This window comes from Ciconia boyciana, chromosome 5, assembly GCF_034638445.1.
Source record: "Ciconia boyciana chromosome 5, ASM3463844v1, whole genome shotgun sequence".
NCBI classification, from domain to species: domain Eukaryota; kingdom Metazoa; phylum Chordata; class Aves; order Ciconiiformes; family Ciconiidae; genus Ciconia; species Ciconia boyciana.
Genome location: NC_132938.1, coordinates 14,293,729 through 14,319,175, shown reverse-complemented (window position 1 = coordinate 14,319,175; position 25,447 = coordinate 14,293,729). Strand labels below are relative to the sequence as shown.

At 42.9% G+C, this 25,447-nt stretch overlaps 1 protein-coding gene across 1 annotated transcript in view; it reads right to left on the bottom strand.

Moving 5' to 3' along the window:
* CRMP1 (collapsin response mediator protein 1) overlaps positions 1–25,447 on the bottom strand; it is a 48,715-nt gene that overhangs the window by 15,587 nt on the left and 7,681 nt on the right. Inside the window, exons 2-7 of the mRNA XM_072862196.1 lie at positions 19,258–19,346; positions 13,788–13,972; positions 12,062–12,226; positions 6,910–6,971; positions 5,161–5,241; positions 1,372–1,440 (exon numbers count right to left, since the gene is read on the bottom strand). Coding sequence (XP_072718297.1) covers positions 1,372–1,440; positions 5,161–5,241; positions 6,910–6,971; positions 12,062–12,226; positions 13,788–13,972; positions 19,258–19,346 — 651 coding nt within the window. The remainder of the gene's footprint in view (positions 1–1,371; positions 1,441–5,160; positions 5,242–6,909; positions 6,972–12,061; positions 12,227–13,787; positions 13,973–19,257; positions 19,347–25,447) is intronic.

Genomic DNA, 25,447 nt, shown 5'->3' with positions numbered 1-25,447 from the left:
GAGACTCCTTTCCCCACTCATCAGCTTTGTACCTCCTTCCCAGATGGACTCACAGTATCGGCATTTTAATATCTAGAACTCCATCGTGACTGAAAATACTAACTTGATGGTTACAGAAATTTCTCTCTAAGGGTTGCGCTAGAAAAGTTGAGCAATTTAGCCCTTCCAAAACCACATGGCTTAATTCTTCACAGTTTTGTAAAATATTTTTTCTTAAATCAGATTGTCATTTCAGGTTTTCCTAGGACTTTTATCACAACATTTGCTCTGGAAGCCCCAAAGTGACCCGCAAAGACCAGGGAAGGAGGCAGGACCTCAGCGCTGGGGCCGAGGTGGTCAGATGCACAGTCAGAAAGACGCAATATTCCTTTCTGGAAACTGCAAATGCAGATTTTCCTTAGGCCCTTGTTCTCATTAAAAGGAAACTACTCCATTCTTTTAGAATAATTTAGGTGGAAGTTAAACAGCAAAATGAAAAAGTACATAAACAGTTCAACAGAAGAATGTGACCAATTAAGCTGATTCCTTTTGCCTTGGGGAGAGGTTATATAAAGATCTGCAAACCACAACCATCTCTTCAAGTTTAGCCTCAAATCCCCAGGGCCTTGTCTCTTTAGTCTTCAAGGAAAGCAGTCACTTCCCACTACCGCCCTCCATCAACCCATTAACAGTCTGAACTGTGTACATTAAGGGACATCCACATGTCTCCACCTTTTCCTTCTCATTAAAGAAACCCTTTCCAGATGCCTGAGATGATCCTTGACAGAGCCTGGTTTTTATTATAAGAGAGTTGCATAAACTGAGCTGCCTCGCAGCATCTTTCCATTCTCAGATATTTGCATTTCTACAGCCTGCATTTCTACTACAAATGTATCTGTCGGCATAAACGTAGATTTATACATGGGCATATGCATATGCATGGTATATACATACACTTGCATCTTATAGAAGTTTTCAGCCAAAGCATTTTAATGAATGCAGTTACTCCAAAGCCTAACCCACAAGCTGCACTGCTGATTTTTACCCTGATAAGCCCATTTTTTTGTTGTCATGAATCAAATCACAAGGGTCACACTCAAAAATACATGCACGCCCGTGCCCGGGGCAGCAGGAGCTGCGACTCCTGAGTGTACAAGGACCAAGGGAACGCACCTGCTGCAGCAGCAAAAGGGTATTTTAGGCAAACAAACAGGCTGAAAGGGACCTGGACTTTTCAAGGCTTTGAATAATATTGGAAGAGGCTGTGGGAGAAGCAGACTGTTGCCTTTCCCCACGCACCCATCTATCATCTGCGCATACAGAAGCCGAGCTCTGATACTACATGCTCGACAAAATATTTCCATGAACGACAAAACGAGTGAAGTTTCTTACCTCCTCAGGCCTGCTCAGGGCATGTCCCTCGGGTCCGGTGATTCCCATCTCCAGGATACGCTTTTGTTCCTGCAACATAAGAGATAAATGCTGACAACTGCTCCAGGACGAGACCCTTGCACCAGGCATCCTCTGGCGGATTAACAGCCCTGTTGTCTGACTGCCCCTTTTTTGTCTGTGTAAATGCAGCTGAGTAAGCCTGCTGCCGGGGGAGGAGGACTGAAAACACTGGCTATAAACTGGTCCCATGCCACCCCGGCATCTGCTCCACGCAGCCAGCACAGATTTCAGGGGAAGATTTGTCGCTGCAGTGCAATAGAGTGTATTTGTGCCTCGAGCCATTGGGCTGCACCATCGGAAATCTCCTCTGCTCTCCAGACACCAACCCAGGGAACAGGTTTCAATATACTAAATAGTAATTATGGATATTTCCAGCCCACAATTCTTTCTTCACTCGCACAAGTTCCTCTCTGGCTGCAATCCATGAAGCACTGTTATATTCGTTAAACTTTCAGCATTGCTGACACTTCATCAAATAAAGTCTTGCCTTTGGCATCCAGTTTCCTGTAACACTTTTTTCCTACAGAGTGAATCACTAAAATTATGTTTTCACGAAAACAAAACAGTGCCCTCCAGTTGTGAGGGGACTGTGTCCACACCAAAAAGCCCATCTTAGGACCAATGGGGGTTTGTCAGAAAAAAATCTGTGCCTATCAAGCTTCACAGCAGTAAGATCATTCTTTTAAAAGAGACAAAAAGATTCACCTTTCTTTTAATTTAAGGTCAGGCAGCGGTATTGGAATAAATTTCCCTTTTAGAAAATGGTGGTCAGCCACTTCCAATCTGAGGTTGGTCCAGGTCTGCCAGCAGAGCAGAAGTGGGGCCAGAGCTGTTGATGTACCTCCGAGCCTGGCCTGCTGTGCTCACAGGTCTCTAATGAGCTGAGTTCAACAAATGTAATGACTCTGTGATACAGGCAAATGTCCCCTAGAGACCAGGATGAAGTTACCGAACATACTTTACTGTGTCATCTAATAAATATTTGATCCCAGGTCCCTAAGGGTGAAAAGCTCACAAATTACCAATATACTCCAGCAAAACCTGAGCAAGTTAATATTCACATATACTTTTGCCTTTGCTGCAATCAATCAAGGCTGAAGAGGCATTAAAAGGGATGATTTAATCTGACTCTGTAACTAAGACTATTTTAGTTAGAAAATCATGTTTCATAGGTATTCTTAAAAATAGCTGTTCTAAATCATTAATGCAACAGCTCTGAACATGCCAGTTAAAGACTTCAGATAATTAAAATACAACAAAAAATAAAGTTGCAACCATATAATACAAAAAATAGTAAGATGGCAAAGAACGGAACACAAAGAAGGATGGTTTGCAACTTGAAGGAAGTCGTAAAATCAGATCATATGATAAAATTACTCACTGTAAGAGGATTTGATAGTGCTAATAAGATAGCATATTTGTTTGATAAGATCAAATTTGGATTTTCACACAGCATAGTCCTGCAAAACCTCCCTGCAGGCAGCCTTCTTTTCACTATCCAAATAATCCTTCTAAATAAAAGCACAAGGAAAGACTGACTTTATGAGACATGGCAATGGCAAAGAAATATGTTGATGTATAACATAATTTACATTCTTTGCTACTTCCTCTTTTCCTAATAATTCTTCTGTCCTGTATGTTCATATTCCATGGCTGTATATTAAAGCTGATCAAAGAAAAATGTAACTGAAACAGATTTCTATCAGAAATGCAATTCCACGAGTGCACTTTGATTTTAATGGGGAACATATCAAAACATCATGGGTGCCATTTGATTTGTTTCATTTTGCCATTCCTACAGTAATATTGACTTACTATGTTTCTTCTTAATAATTTTCATTCTACTGGATATTTTATACTGAATATATTTATTAAAATTAATATATATTATATTTTATATTATTTAATATAGATGTTAAAACTATAAATTATATATTTTGGTAGTTTAAAATCATGCTAATCTTCATGCAGAATCAACTTTTTTTTCCTCTTGAATCCAAATTAGGGTTTTCACCTGGTTTCAGTCGGGGAAGGACACAACTGCACTGTATGTACCTGTTGACTCCTCACTAGTAACTTTTGAGCTCAGCAGTTATTTTGGCCAAACTTGAAGGGAAAAGGGAAAGAAGGCTCTCAAAGGTGGTAAATTCCTACCAGGCAGATAAAGGATAGAATCCCATTGAAGGAAAAAAAACAAAATAAACCCGTGTGGGCAAGAGCCGTTACACACTGCCCAACCACTCAGACGTCCACTTGAGGTTCTCCCTTAACCATGAGACAAGGTGGCTTCCCTAGTCTGGATCTCAAAGACAACTTGTTTTTAGCTATCGTAAGTTCCCTGTCAGCTCTGCAGCCTAGTCCTTAGCGGATAAACCAGCAGCTAAAGAGCTCAGCAGATAAATCAGTCGGCTCACTCGGAGCCTCATGGACCTCAGAGGAGCTCTACACATGTACATGGGATCAGAGGAGGGAGACATCTCTGCAACAGCCTTAGAAGATTAATCTGACACAGATGTATAGAGTCGTAACAATACCCACCCAAACCCGCCCATTCTGCTTTACAGAAAGACCAGTGGGAGGTTTACTATCAACTGCTGTCCTTGGGATACCTCTGTTGCACAGATCAGAGCTTCGGCACCCTCCAGTGTGAGGACAGCAGCTGAGGAGCAGCTGAGGGAACTGGGGTTGTTCAGCCTGGAGAACAGGAGGCTGAGGGGAGACCTTATCGCTCTCTACAGCTACCTGAAAGGAGGGTGTACCGAGGTGGGGGTCGGTCTCTTCTCCCAAGTAACAAGTGATAGGATGAGAGGAAATGGCCTCAAGTTGCACCAGGGCAGGTTTAGACTGGATATTAGGAAATTTTACTTCACTGAAAGGGTTATCAAGCATTGGACCAGGCTGCCCAGGGAAGTGGTTGAGTCGCCATCCCTGGAGGTATTTAAAAGACGTTTGGATGAGGTGCTTAGGGACATGGTGTAGTGGTGGTCTTGGTAGTGTTAGGTTTACGGTGGGACCTGACGATCTTAAAGGTCTTTTCCAACCTATATGATTCTGTGATTCTATGACAGTATCTATACGGGGGATCTGACCTGCAAAGAGTGCACTGGGGATCTGGGGCATTTTAAGGGAACGTACTGAATTTGAGCCCAGTTTCCTGGTTCTGACAGGCATCTTCAAAGAGCATGACTTACACTTTAACGCACATTTTTGAAATGTTTAGAAGATCACGGTGGTTTCTTCTTCTCAAACTTCAGAGATTTATAAGAATATTCTCAAAAATAAATAGGTCTGAGAGCTTTACCACCCACCCTAAACTCACTGTGCTGCTTATGCTGATAGCTGCAGAAAGAGACACTAGCATAAAGCTTCCCAGCTCCACTTTTTGTCCCCAGAATCTCTGAGCAAGGCCTTACATTGTTCTGCTTGTCTCTGCCAGATTCAGGAGAGATCTTCTTGCTTCCTTCTGCCCCCCTCACCCAGTCTTCATCTGCTGCCAAGGCAAGGAGCTGCCTGGATCGCTGCTCTACCTCACAGATGCTCTGCCAAAGCACGCAGAAGGGCCTCCATCCTCTCACCCCACGGGTGACACCAGGGCTGTGGAGGGCATCAGGCCCAATTAAGGCACTTACCAGGTAGTTCCTTTTTCCTACCCATACTCTGGCTGGAGGGTTTTACTTCCCTCTGTGTCTATCTTCTCACAAAGTGAAGCAAAAATTACAGTTCACTCACCTGAGCTATCAAGTCTCCATTTTCAGCGTGGACCAGGATAACAGCCCCAAGACTTTTTAGAAAGGTAAAGGCTTCATAAAGCTGCAGGTAAGACAAAGAAGGAAACACTGCTGAATAAGGAAAACACATTACTTAACACTCGGACCCCTCTGTTCATCTCAGTTTTGCTCCTTCTGTACTGGTAATTATCTAGGCGAATAGCAAATTATCTCCCTCTTCCACTCTCTGCTTTCTACACGGCGTCGGAGCTTCACTGCTTGGTGTTGACTGACCCACCCCTTGCACACCAGCCAGCCCCAGAACGAGCCTCTGCGCTTCTGCGCCGAGACAGGGGCAACAGTCCCAAGCAGGGCTGCATCTCCCTCGGACACAGGGCCTCCCCCAGCCCCTCGCACTGCAGGGCCACCTCCTCACACCCTCCCACGCAGGCCTAAGTCTAGTGAGTAGTCTCTTTTCTGTAGTTTTAGCACATGTAAAGTGGAGTTATTCCCATGGACTACAGACACATCTAGTACAGCTAAAACACCTCTTTTCTGAAGTGCAGGCATTTCGCACCATCTTCTTGGAGCAGATAGTGTCAAGCTTTCACAAACATCTTTAATTCTGCAATTAAAAGCTGTAGTATTTTCTCTAGAGCATGCTTTTTTAAATTGCTTTCTAAGATTCAAAACCTATCCGTATATAAGGGAAATAGTTGATCCTATTGCTTTTACTGAGAACTTCTAAGCATAGATTGACTGAAATTCCGTTCCCTTTCCAAAAGGTATTCAGCTAACGTGTTCCCTGTTTAAACCAGACTTCAGCAGCATGGGAACCAGTTTCCGAACACAGATCAAATACTGAAGACATGGTTTCTTCAGTGCCCACTTTTGCACTAGGGCACTTCAGCTAGCATTGAATGGGTCGGAATACACAGCCCGCAACATGAGCATTTAAACAAGGTAACAGGCATTAGTCTAGCCACACATTAAACATTTTGATGTATTTCTCTTGGCAATTCCAACAGGGAGTTGAATTTAACAGGCACTGCCTCTCAGAGAATATTTGTATATTATTATGTCTAAAATTCCAATTAAAACCACATGGATTGGAGGTGTAGCAGCAGTTATTTAAGAGACCGAGAGCTCCAGCTCTGGGAATAAGTAAGAAAGAAACATTTTTTCAACTGAATAAGCAAACATTATTATTACTAACAGATGCCATTGTCCATTTACAATGACCTGATACTTATGAATGGGAAAGCTGAAGAGTCTGGAATCTGTAATGAGCTCTGGACAAACAAGCTCATTGTTATCTCCAGCCCGAAAGAGAAAAGCCACCTCCCCCAAAGAGCAACTCCATTTAGCTGTTTGCAGCAACCGAGAAACACTTGAAATCTTAAAACTGCTACTGCCTCGAGTGCTTCATCTTTTCTTCCCTCTCTGACCTAGAGTTCTTGAAAGGTAACAACAAAATAAAGCGCATGGCAAAATCCTGAGCAGTGCTGAGTAGTTGCAATGTAGGGAGACACCAGATAATCCTTGCAGAAGGTGAATGTCATACACTTGAAGGAACACATGCAGATGTTCAACACTGCTCGGCACTGACCCTCCAGAGAGAAGAACTCCTCCACTGCACGTTCCCCCCAGTGCCACTCAGGTCAGTGGGAACATTTCTCTGGGATTCAACCTTAGCAACTCCTCAGGTGTTGGGAGGGAGATCACAGAAGACAGGACAGATCACAGCAATGAAAAGCATTCAGAGCAATACCTGGCTGTCGGACATTTGGTAGAGATCTTTGTAGGCCATGTAGACTTGAAAAGAGTTCACACCTGTTCCAAGACAAAATTCAAAGGTGTTGCCATATAAGTGGATTCTTAAATTGTATTTGAACAAAAACTTCAGGAAAAATAGGTCATAGAATATTCATCTGGACTAGGCTTTTCACCAGCAATTGCCAGAAATAAAGCATGTCTCCACAGCTGCATTGCAACTGCTAGGACTAGAAGCCTGAATCCCCTCTTCTCTGGGGGAATTTGTTGGACTCTGTGGATTGCCCATGTTCAGCCCTGAAGCAACCCAGCTACCACCGCAAATGAGATTGCTTGTAGCGAAATCACAGACAAGTGATAGTGGCTAAAGCAAGCATGTAAACTTTGTAAAGTTAAAAAAAACTTGTGAAAGGTTCTATGAATCACTGGTTTTCTTTTTAGCTTTCTTTAGCTAATCAGCAAAACATTTCAGCTTGACCTGAAACTGTGCTTTTTAATAGATAAGCTTCTAGTTAAGTTTCCCCAAAGTGCTGAGAAGCTGTAGGAACTGTGTATCTGAATTTGCATACAGACTTGCTTTTTCTTGACCCTACTGTCCAAAGCACCCAGCTTAGCTGATGGCAGACACTGGGAAGGAGTGGAAGCAAAGCCTGAAACCAGTTCAAGGGCAGCTCACCATACCTCTCTCTCCTTCCACCTTCCAAAGATGGCAGTCATACAAAACCATGAAAGATGACAGCTCCAAATTTTAGAAATCAGTAAGAAATGCTAGTGTTGAGTGTCGGTTGCCAAAAACCAACTGTATTCAAACCCCTACAAGTTTTTCTATTTATTTCAAAGATTCAATTATTTACACAGCTTCGTATTCTAACAGAACGGGAATACCAAACATCTTCTTTTCCTATTTTCTGTATATATGAATTCATATTAGTTTATAAATTTGTCTTACTCTTTAGTCTACTGCCAACATCCCTACTTTGTTACAGGGACTGATCTCAGAGTTTTCTAGCTTAACAGAAAAGTACACTCTAAGCTGTCTAAGCCATGTATGCTGCATTTCAAAACAGCTGTCATGAAAACTGTGCTTCCTGGGGCAAGAGAAAAAAGAAAGATATCTGTTGTGTTATTCATGTTGGCGACACCGAATGAATAAGGCACTCTGATGAAGATGTAACTCCTTCATGAGTCTAGAAGGCACAGATATATCCTCAGGCAGAGGGTATGGCTGTTCACACTCACACAGAGAATTTGTTTATTCACGATTACAAGATTAAAATACCCTAGGATACATGCAGGATAAAACCTTGAAATGATCCCTGGTATTATGTCTTCCTGCTAAAGCCAGGCAGCTCAGGGAGAAATATGAAGTGGGAGCCGGCCCCTCCTTGCTGACTTCCACGCTGAGCAAATCCAGCCTGGACCATGGAGCCCCGTCAGCCTGTGAGCCTGTCCTTTCTTCCTATTGTCATATTTCTCAAGTTCCCAGAAAACACGCACGGCCTTTACTAACTGTAATCCCTCAGCCTATTCCTCATTACACAGTTTCAATGTACTTAGTATGCCCCTGCTTTAAAACCTTTAAGCTTGACTACGCCTTCCCTAGGGCCGGTGCTTACAGCCTCATGCCTGCAGCACCATCTCCCCTCTGACTGACCGCATCTGCCCAACTGCCTTGGAGGAAAGCTCCGTTTCTCTTCACAAACCCACACAGTGTCTCAGATGTCAGCTGCACCTGGGAGCCACCTTTCTGCACGGGTGACCAAGCACACATAAAGCAATGAGAGACGTGTCAAGGCTGGTCCAAGCCATGCCGACTAGCCTCAGTGATGGCACGGGACTGAATCCTCTCGTACATACACATTTCTCTGTAAACAAAGAGCTGAGTTACCTATTGCTCTCCTTTATCCACTGGGATCTAGCTAAAGGTAATTAATTTAATCACAATTCCACAGGAGATAAAACAGCTTTCTCTGGGTACTGTGGTTAGAAGTCATACATTGATCCAAGTAATATATATTCTCTTTGTTTTGCTTTTATTGCCTTTGTATGGTCTTAGGCCCTTTTCTGACTTTGGTAAAATGACTATGAGTTTTGCTCCCACTCACATTAATGTTCTCCCTGAAGTCAACGAGAGTCGAAGGGATCCCGCTGTGGGATCCCGAGCCTGTCCCTTACCGAGAGCTCCCACAGTGCAGAAGCCGAGTCCTCCCATCTAAGTGCACATCCACACCCTCGGCTACCACATCAGATAGACACAAAGGGGAAGGGCATCTCACGGGCCACCTTTGCAGCTAACAGGAGAGATGGTTTGAACCATCCTGCCTTGCAAAGAGATTACCTTTACAAGACACCATGATAAAATAACACCAATTTACATATACGGGTATCCAAGATTAGACTCTTTGTCTGGTGTCTCGATCTGCTCAGTAGAAATACGTGGCTTTTCAAAAGACCTGGTCCATGGCCTATTGACCTTAATGCTTAACATTTGCTACATACTACATTCTTATTAATGTCCTGCTTGCTCTCACACCAGGAGTACTCAACAGGGTCCTCTCCAAATTTCAGACAGTGCTACAGCTTTTTTTGAATGGTGACAAAGTGCAGTAGTTAAAGGAACGAGTGAGGCATCTGTCAACACATTTCAGGCTGTTGTTCCTTTGCATATACTGGAGAAGCCCAGTCCCAAATTAGCTGCCAAAATGCTACAAGCCTGAGTCTTTATAATCAACGTTTGGTTCTACAAAATCTCCAGGCCCTTCCAAAGCCTATGTCTCCTTAAATTAGCTTTCTATTGATTTAAAACTGATTAATTATTCAATTATACCCCATGACAGGGCACCTCAACAGCAGCTCTGTGAGCTCCCCTATTATTCATGCCGAGATTGTATTATGCACATGCAGCATTGAAACGCGATTAACTGAGCCCTGCTACTTGGCTAACTCACCCACCAGACAATCAGCGGAGAACAAATTCAATCCAGATTCCCAGCTGATGAAAACCAGTGTCACTCCATTGACATCAAGTCTATTTGCACCAGCTGGCTCAAATGTTTCCAATTATCAGCAGATATTATCCATTAATTTGAAAGCCCCTGCCACACTGAAATATTTCCTATTGTGCTTGTGCTTTCCTACTCGCCCTCACCTTGCATCTCCTAACACGAGGGTAATTCACATTGACTGCCTGAGACATACTGCAGCATCCATGAGAACAAAGGTGGCCTCCTAATGCTATTGCCACCAAAGAGGCCACCAAAGGCCCCATCACACATCCCAGTTCAGGAACCGATGAACAGATTCCTGCTTCCCCTGAAGAGTGAAAGGCAGGTCAGATTTATATTGAAAACTCACATCTCAATAGTTGGAGAAAACTATTAACCTAACTGTCTGCACCAGGCTTTTAATGTAAGCCCTCAGGCACATTTGGGAATGCTGAGCCATCTGTGATCCGGGAGCTCTGGAAAACAGTATCTAACCTTTGAAACAAGGCACAGTATACTTGTCTGAGAGTACAGTTAGCTAATGCACAGCAGTGTATCCATGTTAATCCTGATAGCAGGAAAACAGCACAGATTTGGCACCATCAGTGTTGACAGATGTCATCACCTTGTAAAAATCACCTATATTATAAAGAACTACGTAAGACCAGCTGCAGTTTCTCTAAATTATGTGTAATCTTGCTGATTGAAGGGGTTTGTTGCCTAAAATCTGGTTATACAGCACATGTATTGCTAGCATGCTGCGATACAGGATAAATTCCCCTACGTGACTGCACCTCCACAGTATCTCAGCAAACAACTGCTCACTCAAAAATAGGGTTTTGCTTTCTTTTTCTACTTTAATAGTATATTTCTATATAAAGATAATTTTTCAAATCTAAGTCATCACTAGCACTACACCTTACAAAGGATGCTGCATACACATTTTACTTAGACTTCCCAAGTCAAGGGTCATTCTGATTTACCCATGGTAACTAAATACCATTTCAGAAAATATTTCTTAATTAATATCTATGCATTTTCAAGGAAAGTATCAAGTGAAAAATATTTGAAAAAATGTGTTCCTGGACTGAAAATCCATTCTGTTAGGCAGAATTTTAAGGAACTAGATCAAAATTATTATTTTCTGAAGGCTAGGTTCAGTTGCCCACACATACGCATCTGGTGCCACCAAGATGCCCTCCATATGTAAGACTGCCACACTGAGCTGGCATGTATGGAAAAGGATTTATGAGAGGTTTCATCTGTGCTATTCTGGAGTGGTAGCTGGAGTCCAGACAGGGTAACCCACAGCATCTCACATGATAGTAGACCTGTTAATTGAACTGAATCAAGCCCATACGTGTCTTAAACAGATTCCTAAATAAGTGACCTGGTTTTTGTAAGTCCTGAAACAAAGCATCTTCTAGTAACTTCAGGGAAAGCCGCTGGAGACCAAGCACTTGAGAAAATCAGGACATTTTTTCAATATTAGGTACCTAAGTTTAGCTTCTCTTTTTTTCTAATAGCTTGACCCTATTTTAGAAATATAGGCATGTTTTATAAAAAAAACTAGTGTCAGCAAGTAAATTATCCGAAGCCATTGCTGAGAAATGAGATCTAGCCTGTGATGACAGTTTCTCAGACACGTGTGCCCTTCATATTTGGGCTTTATTTGAGGCAGCTAAATGGGCAGATTCCAGTCTAGCTAAAATCTGAACTGCTACCTTAAAATGTCTCATTCTCTCCATTCATGAAACAGAGGATTTAAGGTGACTGGGCTGATTACCCTAAATGCTGATGTCTGAGTTTCATCTTAAAATAAAACCTACGTATGCAATCTCTGAGCCTATTTCCACAGGTACAAGCAAGCATAAAGTGATACATTTGTATCTGACAACATACACATCTTAATTTTCTGTGCCTGTATTGGGGTAGACCTACTCCTGGCCTTGCTGCTGACTAGCACTAATGCACAAAGTTTTAGGTCCATTTTACACAGCAGCAAGTGAATACAAAAGTTCCAAGGCAGTGCAGAACCTTGGGCAGCATAACCAGCGCCTGTGCGTTTCTGTTCTGGATGATGCATTCATTAAAATACTTCAAAATTTCACGTCCGTATGATATTTCAATAAAACAAAAAAATACTACTAATTTTCACTCACTAACCTTTGTCTTGCACCAGTATTTCCAGCTCTTCTCGAATCCCATCGTACCAGCTGGTGATGTCCACATGGAGAGAGTAATCACAACAGGATTTGGTGTCAGCTGCCTCATGCCACTTCTCAAAGGAGGTCAGTAAACTGGATCCAGGTTCTGGAAGCACGTGGTCAACTGAAAAAGAGATTCAGTGTCTGTTACCCAGACTGCACACTGTTCAGATTTCCTCACTGCCTGTGAGTAGCCTTCCAGCATCTTGGCCAAAACAGCAGCCTTGGAGGCAGTCTGTGTGCAGACTGTAACCTTGGGATGCTAGCCAGGGCTGCTGTCTCAGGTGAAGCGGACTTTGTGACTTTGTGGATGGTCTGTACTAAAGCTGAGTCTGGCAACCTGCTTGGTGCAGCATCAATAGACACACAATGGGAGCGCCAAACATCTCACAATTTAGAAAACATTTGTTTTTCCCTTTACTGTTCTGTAGGAGATCACAAGTTCTGGACTTACCTGTATTTATTGTCTGATGTGTCCATTTCTCTGTATTTCACAGTAAGCATTATTATTAACCAGTGCCCCATAGTCACTGAATTGGCCCACTCTGCCTTACCAATATATCAATGGAGATGTTGAATGCTTTCTCAGCAGCCATAATTGAGAATATAGCCAAAGGTCTGAAGAGACATGATGTAGAGCAAACACTCAGCCACGCTATATGGCAGATTGAGTGCGCTGCAACTATGCATCTTCACTGTCTCGAGGCCTTCTGCATCTGATGATGCCACAATGTTTACTGACATAAAATAAAGACATGACTACTTATGCATATATACTTATCTTTGCAGGGCTAGGTCAAAAGTAAGTACAGAAACAAAGCAAGGTGGGCTTATCAGTGGCATTTGCAAACCTAATGCTGCACAGGAAGCCTCAACTGAAGAACACACACTAAGAAAATTATTAACAAAAGTAATGAACAGCAGTGTGTTTTGTGCTTATTGCCAGAGATCCTTTCAGCTAATACTTGGTGCTGAATGTAGGTAATAGGTAACACCACTGAGCAAAAAAAGCCACATTCCAATTCAGTGAGAGTAAAACCGCACTGGGCAGCTCCTCTGCACAAGGAAGCTAAGGCCATTTATGTCACCTGAACAACTGCCTCACAAAGTCTAACCAAGGGCCAAGCCACTGCTGGTAGGAAAGAGATAAATCGTGTCCTGCCATCTGGTAGACAGAAGAAGGGTCTTTAACAACTAGAAACACTTCTCCCTTCCACCACGAAAGATGTTCGGCCAGGACATCTCTGGTAAGGACTTCCTCAATTCCTGGTGCCAAATCCAAGTTCATAAATAAGCATCTTGTTATTTCCAAAGCCTCTGAAATGTCACTAGGTGGGAACAGAGGATCTTTGTCAGATTATCTGTGCCATATACTTACAGCACTAACTACATTGTTTTTCAAAAATCCCAAGAGTCGGTATATTATCCCTCAGTGCTTGTTCTGTATTTCAGAGAGAAATCCAAGAGACAATTCCCCAAGCTGCTGTTCCTTTCTGAGGGTAGATTCACTTTCAGGCCAACCCTGGGTGACAATGATGAATGGATCTCCAACACAGCGCCCAGAAATTTGAAGATTCATCGCAGAAGATCACAGAAAATCGGTATGAAGCCTCCTGTAGCTACCCTCACGTGTGCTACACGAGCTTCAGCTTGGGGTGGGAAGAGTTAATATTGCTAGTACTCACTGATCATGGTGGTGCCCCCTGCTAGTGCTGCTTTTGTGCCTTGATAGAAGTCATCAACAGCAGTCATTCCTTGGTAGGGCTTTTGTAGGTAAGTGTTGACATCTATTCCCCCAGGAATAACCATGCGCCCATTAGCCTCTATGGTCTTGACTCCTCCAGGAACAATCAGATTCTCTCCTATTTGCCTAGGCAGCAAGGAAAGCCAATGTTACTTTACTTAAACAAAGCAGCACAGGGGATAGAAGCTATTTGAGGCATGTAGGGGAGAGGAACCTAGGTGCCATACAGAAAGAACTGGGACCCCAAAGGAAAGGTGAAGCTCAAACACCCGCTCTGGCTGCTCTGCACGGCACTGGCAGAAGACAGCATCCGCCAGCCTGCCTAGCTGGGCCATGTGCTCGGGTTGCTTTGCGTTGCTCTAGTGGCCAATAAAGAAGCCATAACACACCAGCATTAAAAAATGATTATTTTTGTATATGATTCCTATCTTTAAACAATTACAAATATGTCCATTAAATGCTCTCTTGGGAGCTCCGGTTTTGTATACTAAGTTCTTAAATGAAAACAGAAAAACATAGATCAAATATGACAGCAAGCTGGAATTGTAAATACATAGCAGAAGCACAAGGCACATCAGAAAGGAGTTATAATTACTTTGTAACCAAGCAATGCAAATTTATCCTTAAAAAGAAATCTAAATATCCTAAGATACAGAAATACATTATTTAAGAGACCTAAACACATTTAATTTACCATGTCACATATTCTTCATCCTCCTCTTAAAGTTAAAACTTCATGAAACATTCTGCATAACTGTGTGGAAAAATGTTAATTAACTGGTGCAATCTTTTTCCTTTCAGCTCTTCAAAACAGGATATTTTTTTTCACTATTAAAAATATTAATCTGTCCCCCATGCTGATATCAAGCAAAATCCAGATACTTACAATCAAAATACTTCTAGTGTTCATGGACACAACTATGAGTAAATTAACCTTTAACTTTTAAAGCCACATTACATTTTTATTGTCTACTTCGCATGGTGCCAAACAGGAAAAGGCATGGGTCTGTGTAGCAGCCATGTCTCTGTGTGGTTACACTGTAATATATTTGGGGTTAGAGATAACTATAAGGTAGTTTAAGTTCACTTAGTTTATCTCGTATTACAGACACACAGTCCTTGTCTTAATTTCCTTTTGTCTGGGATAAAATAACATTTATCCACAGCTAAACAAATACCCCAGACATCTGAGCTGCTGAATCTGTGTCTCCCATATTAAAATGCAACTCCCACCTACGGAGCAAAACACAGCAACTGATTAACAGCCAATCGCAACAAGCTAGAACCAAAAATGAATATAACCATTAATTAAAACCAGTGAAAAAAACAGGGATAATTATTCACATTGGAATTTGGCCAAACTGCCAGAGTTAATAAATAACCCCAAGAGGTCAAGAATTTGTTTCATATGCTATGCAAAAATGTCACCTCCAGCAGCTTGGCTCCCCCAGTGCTCTGGGTTTTGGCTGGAGGGGAGCGCAGCCATTTGGTTAGCAAACTCCCCGCCAGCATGCTGAGCTGGGTCCCAGCCGCTCAGGGCTGAACAAATCCAAAAGGGCCTACTCGTGAGAGCTGATAATATCACAGCTTGAAGCCGTACAACTCCATGTCTGGCGTCTAATATTCATCAACACATATAGCACTGGGAGCATGTCGTAACCTGTTACAGCTGTGAGGAGCGCTAATGATACCGTGACAAACAGGGAACTCATATGTATGCAATAGCCAGCAGCAGCCCAGCTCACCCCACTGCACAAGCAATTCTGCTTCTCTGCTGTTAAAATCTGACTCGCAAAGGCATACCATAAGGCACTCCAACCCATGAGCACCTTGAAAGCTTGTATAAAGTTAGGTAGCCCCATGGATAATAATGCTGTTGCACTGATTTTCATTAGTTGAATCCACTCCCCAGATTTTAATCAGAACAATCATCAACCTTTGTACAGTGTTTGTGTGGCTAAAAAACTGAACTGGAAAAAAAAAATTACGATGACCAATCTCCTTTAAATATGTCTAAGGTGGAATTGCACTCCAAGGACTACCACACCTTCTGAAAGTAACAATATTAAAGAAAACCTACACAAAAATATAAAAGCGATTCATTTTTATTTTCTTCCACAATCAGTACCTACCGGTTCCCTGTTCAAGAAAACACATATCCTAATGAAGTGAAAGAGTGCTAAGTGTGTACGGAAGCTTTTTGATGACTCATTGCTCATTATTTTCAGTGTACAGCTGAGTTAACAGCTTATTTGGCAATGGCTGAAGTCATCCATGCTGAAGTGACATGGGACCAAAAGGCCTTTGTGGATGCTGCTGCGCTATTACCTGTCAGGACACTGTCTCATCTCTTGCCCTGGCATCAAGATTAAGGCTGGGAGAAGGCTGATCTTCACTGGCATTCAAGGTTATTTTTATTCCAACTGACTAGAACACAGAGTAAGAGATAATGTGACAGGATTGCTGAATTGCTCACTTGTTAATGCTAAGTGTATGTTAATAAGAATGGGGTTCAGTTACTTGTGGGTGAAAAAATACAATAGCCCAGATAAGTGTATTCTAGACACTGTAGAGATGAGTGAGCTGGTTTTCTGAAGCACCAGCAACTAGAAAACTCAGATTCACAGAAAGTTGATGCTGTCTACCGTCTTCAGTTGAACAAGCTGGTAAATTCTGTCGTACATGAGCTGATTAAAGCGCAATGGAAACAGCAGGTTTCAACTCTTCATAAGCTTAACCTGAGAAAGCTGAAAACCTCCCCCAGAGCTCAGTGGAGTTATTTCTGTTGTTACCAAGCCCAGATCTCTTTTAGGCACCTGAGGCTCCCCCTAACTTGGCTCCTTGCCTGTCCAGCTGTGGAGACCCTGTCCCCAGCCACCCATCCTGCACCCTTGTTGGTCCCCTCCAGGCCGGAGGGACCCAACCCTTCCCCTCAGCAGGAATGGAGCAGACCGTGACCTGTTGCTTGGCATGGAGACCGGGGCTCATTTCCTCATGTGGAAATGAGAGACAGGATAGATGTAAGCAAAATATATTATTTACGTACCAATGGCAATTTAAATTACTAAATATCTAAATTACTATTTGGATACCGGAGAACTGCCTCTCAGCTGCCACCTGAGAGTGCAGGGCTTAAGTTTCAGCTAGGAAAAACCCACATGCACCACTGCTCCCTTGTACCTAGGGAGACAGTTTGAGCATTGATAGGTAGGAAAACGCATCTACCATCCTCCAAACTATAGATAATCTTCAAACACATTCAAGGTTACATCTACATTCCTCTCTGCAGGACAATCTGCAGGGACATAAGCCTTAAAAGACCCTACTTCATCTCATCAGTCAGCAAGAGAAACCCAACCCTCTTATTTTCCAATCAGTTTCCACCGCAGAATAAGAAAACTAACCCAGATCTTTTATATTCCAGCAAAACCAGAACACTATTGCCTATTCTGGGCTGAGTGGTTTGGTGGCTGCTCCATTCTGTGGAAAGAATTCTGTATTGTCAGCAGGATCTGAGAGTTAGGGCATCAACTGAAATGTGGATGCCTGAGGTCCAAGGTCCTACTCCAAAGGATCTCGAGCAACATTTCACAACTATGTGAAATATTTAGACACAATGGGCAGTTCCAGCTGGAGAAACTAAAAGAGACCAATCCCAGAAAATACAGCACTTCCCTAGACTGCAGAATTTATCACGTGAACACAGTTAGGACCCAAGCCCATCTCACACCAGGCTGCCCTCACAAATTAGCTGCTTTTTCAGAGCAGGACTTCTTGCACAAAGAAAAACCTTGGGTCATCTAAACCCAGGAAACCAGGCACAACTCAGGGTGTTGAATAGTAAACTTGCCTCCTTAGGCAAAGATAAAGGCATTTTAAAAATTAAGATCTTGTCTGTCTATTCATTACTAATCCTAGCTATCTCGGGCAGCTGTGATACTTTCTGGAGGTATGGATCCATGCATGGATTTCAGAGGGAGTCTATGCACTTAGCAAGGGCTGCTAAACGGCAGGGCAGCTGAAAGTTTGGCATTGCTAACCTGCCTACCATTGCATTTTGGGAATCAAGGCCAAAAATCCACAGCAGTTTCAGACTCACAGCATCTCATGCACTTAGTTGTTATATCAGCTCTGATGCTTACAAGTGTTACTAGGACATCTGCATCTGAACAAACAAAAGCAGACAAAAACTCAACTAAAACGCCTATCAGAGAGAGCAACCAACAACTTGGTTGATTGTTGCTCTTAAAAAAATACACATGTTCATAATTTTGTGCCTTCCCCACTTAAAACGATATGCTCCTTTTGCCACTTCTGCAATGCAGATAACACTACAACTGGAAAAGCAGTGCAGTATTAAAAAGAAAACTGCATAGTACATGGACACAAGCATTCAGAATTTTTTTCTGTTATAATAACCTGAATCACGAATAATGTAAGTAGCCACAGATATGTAAAGAATCGGACTTCTAATCTGATTATATACTCTTAAGAAAAAGAGCTCTGAAAACAAGTAGGTAATTAATTATTTACCAGATAACCATATTATGGTTTTTGCACTAAATTGTAGCCTCTGGAGACCAAACTTCTTAGGTCACTAGTGAAAATGTTTAGCAGTCAAGAAAAAGGCTTTGATCCTTGTGTACATCCGAGTGCTTGTACACACTACATAGCTTTGCAAAACTAAAGACCCCCACCTCCACTAAGCCAAGGTAGGACCAGTAGAGCTACATGAATAGACATCTCTGTTACTGTGTCCCAGGCTATCAGTAACATGTATTTTATGTTTTTTCACCTAAGGAATACTTTCCCAGTTCCCGTATTTTATATCCTGATAAATCAGTAGGGTTTTCTGTCTAATTGAGTGAAGATTTAAGATTATATACCTTTGCTAAACAAGAAAAGGGACGTATGAGCAATGCATAACAACGTTGTATGAACAGAACATGCTATGCTTCAGCATTAACCAACAGGGGAAGTGAGAAGGAGCAGGTCCCCATTAGCACTGTGTAACATGGAGCATATTTCTGTGCCATACAGTCCTTTAGAGCATGGCTCCATTTGCCCTGATTAGGTGTGGGGAAAAAAGCTGTAATGAGCCTTCTGTCATATATGGACCCAAAAATATCCATTGTCCTTAGCATTACTTCTTGAGAGAGCCTATTTGCCTTGACTATTTTGGAAGAAACTAGGATTGAACTGTTTGAAAAACAAATAACTTCAACTTACAGTAAAGAAATTTTCTACTTATCTAATCTTAGTAAAGATAAAATGACAGAATTTCAGAGTTAAACACTCCTCTACTATGGCCCCACATCTAGAGGTAACCAAGACACTGGCTGCAGGTCAGCACCATCACAGTAGTCTAAACTAACAGGCATGCAAAAAGTTCAATATTTAAAAAAACTAACTTTATAAGTCCATCTTCAAGGTATATGTCTGCATAGAAGGAGTGGTCATCATTGATAATTCTTCCACCTTTAATGAGTAGTCGGTCACTCTGGGGGAAAAAAAAAGGAAGAAATGTGGATTTGTTGAAATAAATAAACATAATAACATATTGATGATACCAAATAGGCTTATATTATATAGAAAGCCATTAACATCAAAGCACTCACCCTATATAAAGGTCTATGCCAGAGGTTCAGGTGGGTACATAGGCAGTGCAGGGGAAAACCATAGTTTCATTGAATGTTTATTTCTGACTTTTGGAACATGAGGCCTCATGGTCATCACAGTCTTTTTTCCTCAAAGCAGAACTCATTGCACATGGAAACACTTGGAATCCCACTACATCCCCTTTTTACCACCACCTTATTGTAACAAAGGCCCAAAAGGGAAAAGAAAGCCCCAGAGTAAACTGCCCAACATGGGAATGGCCAAGCTGAGTTCACCTGGGACTCTGGGCACCCCTGGAAGAGTAACAGAGCTTGAAATGGCAAGGGACAAGGTCAGGAGAGGCTGCTGAGCTCTGTAATGCAGAAGTGCTTGCCCAGGGAAGCTGCTTTAAGCAACGTCAGCTCAGCAGGGTCAACTCGGCCGCTCCACTGAGGTGGCCAAGGGACACGGCCCACAGCTTGGGCCTCCTGTACTGTGTGACAGACCGGCAGCAGAAAATCTAGTTTCTAGTGGGCATGAAGAATGAATTGTTGTCTAATTCGTGATTCCTGCAGGTCAAAGGCTGCTGATTAGCTGGAGGCACTCTGTACTGAGGGTCCCCACACCGTATCTCGCTCACTCCATGAGTAAGGACAGCAGTGCAGCCTCCAAAGCTCAGTTTACCTGAAATATCATATGAACAGCAGAGAGAGCTACTGCCTCCTGGTATTTTCTAAAGTGCCAGAAAGCTAACATTTTTTTCCTGTGAAGAACTGTTCAAATATCAAGTCTGCTGGGTCAGTGTTCACAACAATCATCTGTTTCCATTTTTCTCTATTCAAATGGTTACACTCTGTTCTCAAAAAATACATTTTACAGAAAGCAAATTTTACCACTGCATATTCCTGAGAACCAATATTTGAACTCCCTCATTGAAGAAGTTGTACTGGAATCGCAAGCACTCTACCACCTACCCAGAGACAGGGAAAGTCTGAAACTGCAGTACATAACGCTTTTGCCACGTGCCTGTATATGCTGGAAAACTCTAAAGCAGTCAGAACCTTCTTTTCCCATTCATATATTAAAAAAAGCCATTTATTGTAAATTATTTCCTTGGCTCACTAAACAATAACTCAGAATCTCCATTTTGTCCATGTTTTATACTCCTCTCTCCAGACTCAATTCTTGGTTTAATTACAGGATGACTCACGCATATAAACCATGCATGTCCCAAGTTCCCAGTCTGGAAAACAATTAAACAAGTTGATATGTTTCCTCATCTATAAAACCAGGACAACAATAGACCTCCTAAAAATTAATTGATTAAAAAGTGCCAAGTCAGAGTTAGGGGTGTTACAACAACCTTTCTTCAATGTAACTTCTCAGTTATATGTAGCATATTTACTTTTCAGCTTGTATTTGAACATTTTGCAGGTTCAAAGCCTCTATTGCCCTCTATATCATTCTAGAAAAGCCAAAAGGGAGAAACAGACATTTTAAGGGGAGAAAGAAGGGGGGAAAAGACATTTTAAATACAGTACATGACAAAAGAGTATGGGCACAGAAGGTTTGAGGCTCTTCTCCACGTGCTGCAGCAGTGAGATGACCTTGGGGGGGAACCAAGGCCCAGAACTACAATGAAATATGTCCCCGGGACCTGCCTCAGATGTTGGTACCCTCTCGTTAAAGGATGGAGACGAATGCAAGTCCTCCGTCTGGAATCTGCCAGAGCAGGCTCCCTGTTTTCTCCCCAGCCTCTCTACTATCATTTGTAATTGCAGGACTTGTGAATCAGCAACCTGAACGCTAGTAAGTTATTTTGCCATGTGCTGGCAGTTGCATCGCCTCACCATGATGATTTACCACACTGCCTGCCGACCCGCAGAGACCACCATCTTGTGAGCTCGTTTTAAGCTCATTCAGTTGCCTTTCTAAACATTAATACTGTCCAATTACAAGAGGCAAGAGCTTATTGATATGGGCAGGGAACGTTACCAGAGCATTGCATCTGTCACTGCTAATGAGTCAAAAATCTACACGCTCAGCAAGATGTTCTACATTTTATTTCTTTTAAAACAGGACAAGATGCATCATAAATAGAAACAAATGTAACAGGCCAGAAAAATAAGACAGACTAAAATAAAGCAGAAGTACAACTCCAGAAAAATAATTGTAGGCATAAGGATTGTATACATCGTTATATATAAATATACCTAGTGACAAAACTAGGTATTAGAATAATCTGAAACTAAAAAGGATACAAATGTAGTTTCAAGAAACCACTCAATTACATGAGTCATCCATTAAATTAAGCCTCACTTACAGTTTATAAAGGATTACAGAATGTTTAGCTACAAAGTCTCACCTTCTGCAGAATTTCAGATGGTCTAAGAAATTCTGGTGAAGAAAGAAAACTGCACTTTATGGAGACTTTCAACTTTTTAATTCTTGACACCTTTCCGCTCAGAAGAAAATACAAACCATTCAAAATTGTTGCAAAAGGGAGCAGGTCCTGCACCTGAGCTGGCCTGTGGCTAAGGTTGCCCCCTGCCAGGAAGAGGAAGCCATGGGAGACGAGGCTGCCAAAAACCCACAAATCTTGATGCTTCCCAGGTAGCCTGCCAAGCCACTGGGGAGCGTGCTGTGGAGCCTTACGCAGCTTTCATCAGGACCTGACAGATGTGGAAACATCTCTGACACACATTTCCATTCCAGCAAATCAGCAAATTCAGTAGAAAAAGGGTTTTGCTGGAACTTTTCCCAACCAGCTCGAGATGTCAGCGTGTCTGTAGGGCACGTTACAGATCATTGCAAGCCAGGAGCACAAGCAAAGCAGGGTACCTTTACACAGATGGTGCCGATGGGGACAAGCAACCCAGGTGGGGTTTCAGTGCCACGTGGACACCCCGGCAGCATGCTGTGCCCAAGCAAACAGGCGCTGCCTCCTACACCCTGCTCCGGACCAGGGGTGGCTTGTCCTTAGCCAAAGCACCGGCACCAAACACCTGTGTGCACCTACCCATATACATGCATTTCCATGAACACACTGGAAAAATTACACAAACATAACTGACTAGCAGGGAGGCGTGCGTTAATGTTGACAAGGAATTTGCTATATTCTTCATGAAATAAACTTTCATACAAACCCTTGGTCAGCATGCGAGTATTCATTCCCCACCACAGCCTGAGCATGGGCTTCAGGGACAGGCACAGCTCTGGCCTGAAGGCACAGGGATGCTGCACCCTGCACCGCTGCCAAGACCACCGATGCCTGGGTGCTCCTGCACTGGTTTAGGTCACTGGTACTTGCAGCAGTGAAATCCTGGACAGAAATCTGGGCAAACACAGGGTCTGTGAAGTAGGTTAGCTTCCTCGGGCATGCAGCCTGCCTGTGCATGCTCAGGGGCCATTTATTATTTACCAGGGGCTTGATGTCAGGCAGGCTGCTTGCAGTTTTCTTACCAAGTGCCAAATGTCCAGAAAAACTAGGGACCAAAGTCCTCTTCCGCCTGGACAATGTTCCAGGCTGGAGGACAGCCACACTCTGTAGCACCCTGGGGAAAGCAGAGGGGGGTGGAAGGAGGAGTGACCTGAAGCTCATGAATTAATCACGCAGCACTGGCCTATATTTCCCCTTCCCAACTGTAAACCCCTCCAGGCAGGACACTTTCTTTGCCTAGCTCTCAGATGTACCCTCAGCCACTCGGGTGACCTTTGGGTGCTTTCACAATGCAAACAACAACAACGCGCTCATTACTGGGCTCAGGAGATGACAATAGCGTAAGCCTTTATAGCGTGGCTGCCACCTTTATATTCAGCTAACAGACGTCTCAGCCACTGGTGCCCTGCCTGCTGAGCCCTAAGGGCTCCATACCAAGTTTTCAGTGCATTGCCTGGCACAAGAAGGTGCCAGCCCTGCTCTCCCGAGTGCAAGCCAAGGAAAACTGCTGGGACCCTCTCCTCCCCCCAGCCTGCCAAGGACAGACAGCGGGAACACGGCAAGACAGAGAGGGGGTATTATATTGAACATACAAACTGAGCAATTCGTTAGGTGCCACGATTCAAGGGGAAAAAAACCCTGCTCTCATTGACATGGGAGGTGTGGAAAGCACCACCGTAAATCCACGCCGCTGCCCAGCCTTCACTGCGGGGTGTGAGAGCCGAGGTGTTTCTCCTCCACCCATGGCTGCCGCAATGATGCGACCGCAGCGAGGCAAAGCCGTTTGCTTCCGGGGTCTGTGCCTGGCCATGACACAGCATCAGCACAGCAACGATGCCGATCTTCTGCCTCCCTGCAGCTCCATTTTACAAGCGCTCCGGCACCTCCCGGCTCAGCTCGCTGCCGAGTATGATACAGCCGTTCCTGTTATTCACAGCTCTTCACCTTCAAACCCCGTGCACTGCTTTCCTGGTAATTTTTTGCTAATCGCGGTCTAGCTTCTCCTGCTTAATCTGGCAGCAAAGCCACAGAGCTTAGTCTGTGACATGACAGCAATTTTCATGGCAGAAAAGGAGATGCCACAAACTCAGCATCGTTTGCTGCAGGAGGAGGGGCCGCCTGCTCAGACACAAGGCGGTGGCTTTCACTCTCTTACAACTATTGTTTGCATTACAGTAAGAGCAACATCCGTAAGCTGGTGACTGGCATAATTTGTACAAATTGACTGTTTTGCTGGGTTTTTAAAATCAGCTTGGCTCAGCTCTTGTGAAGCATGTCCACATTTTCGTACACTCCCAATGGTACAAGGCCAGCAGAGACAAGCAGCATCTGCATCAACCTGCCGGATGACGAGCCTGAGCCCTGCTGCAGTCCTGCAATCTGCAGTGAGCTCTGCACAATTATAAGTGAAGTCAAATTCCTTTGGTCAGTAAATCACTCAGCTCTGGGTTATTTGTAAATATGATCCAAATGTTAGAGCAGGAACAATTGCAAAGAAATTTAAAATTAGCCTTTTTTCATTCACCTACTCCACTCAGAGCTAGAGGTATTTAAAAATATTATGCACAATGAAATTCAAATACATTTTTTACACATGCAGTTCTCAATCTGCTTCTGGAACTACGGAAAAACACAGTAACAGAAGAAATAAAACTGCTATCTTCTGACATAAGTTTTACTAAACAAATATTATTTCAAATTGGTGCAGCATGTCAAAATAAAATGCAGCACAAGTTATAGCAAACCACACACTTCTCTTCAGTATCGACACCCATGGTACTGCATGTACATGCACCTTTCAGAGAAAACCACACCTCTATCGCACAAGATGGAGCTTGGGGAAAAAAAAAAGAAAGAAAGAATCTGCCATTATCTATTCTAGCCATATGAAAAGATTCAAAGAGATTTCAAGAGCAGTGTTTTCATCAAATAGCAGCATCTGTCCAGACTGTAATTCTGATATATGCTATTAGATTTTTCCTTTTCTTCCATGAAAGGAATGTCTCTCTACTACATCTCCAGCTCTAAATCAAGTAAATGATGTCTTTTTAATTATTTACAGTTTGCTTTATAATTTAGCTACAATGAACTTCACATAACATACCCAGCATATGGGTGTAAGCGCTGCTTCACCCTTGGATTTGGACTTTTATGATTGCTGCATTGCAGCCGCTGCCAACTGAAAAAGTCTTTGCACCACTCTTAGCCCCAGATTTTCCAGGCCTAACGGAGGAGGAAACACTCAGCAGTGATTTCATCCTTTGCGTAAGTCTAAGGACTTACTAGAATATACCATTGTCCTTACATCTCCAGAGCAACAATGGCTGTATTCTCTAAAATCCAGATTAGTCAATGGCCCTGGAGATGACTAAGGATTTTATGCTAAACAACCATTTGAAAACAGTTTGAATTCCAAATCCACCTGTATTTCTAGTTCTCTGCCTATAAACGTGTGTGGTTTAAAAGACATCAGATTAAAGCCAATAGACATAAGAAGGCATTAGGCTACGTTATCACACTTGCAGCCAAGGCATTCATCTTCACTTTTTTAGCATTTGAGAACG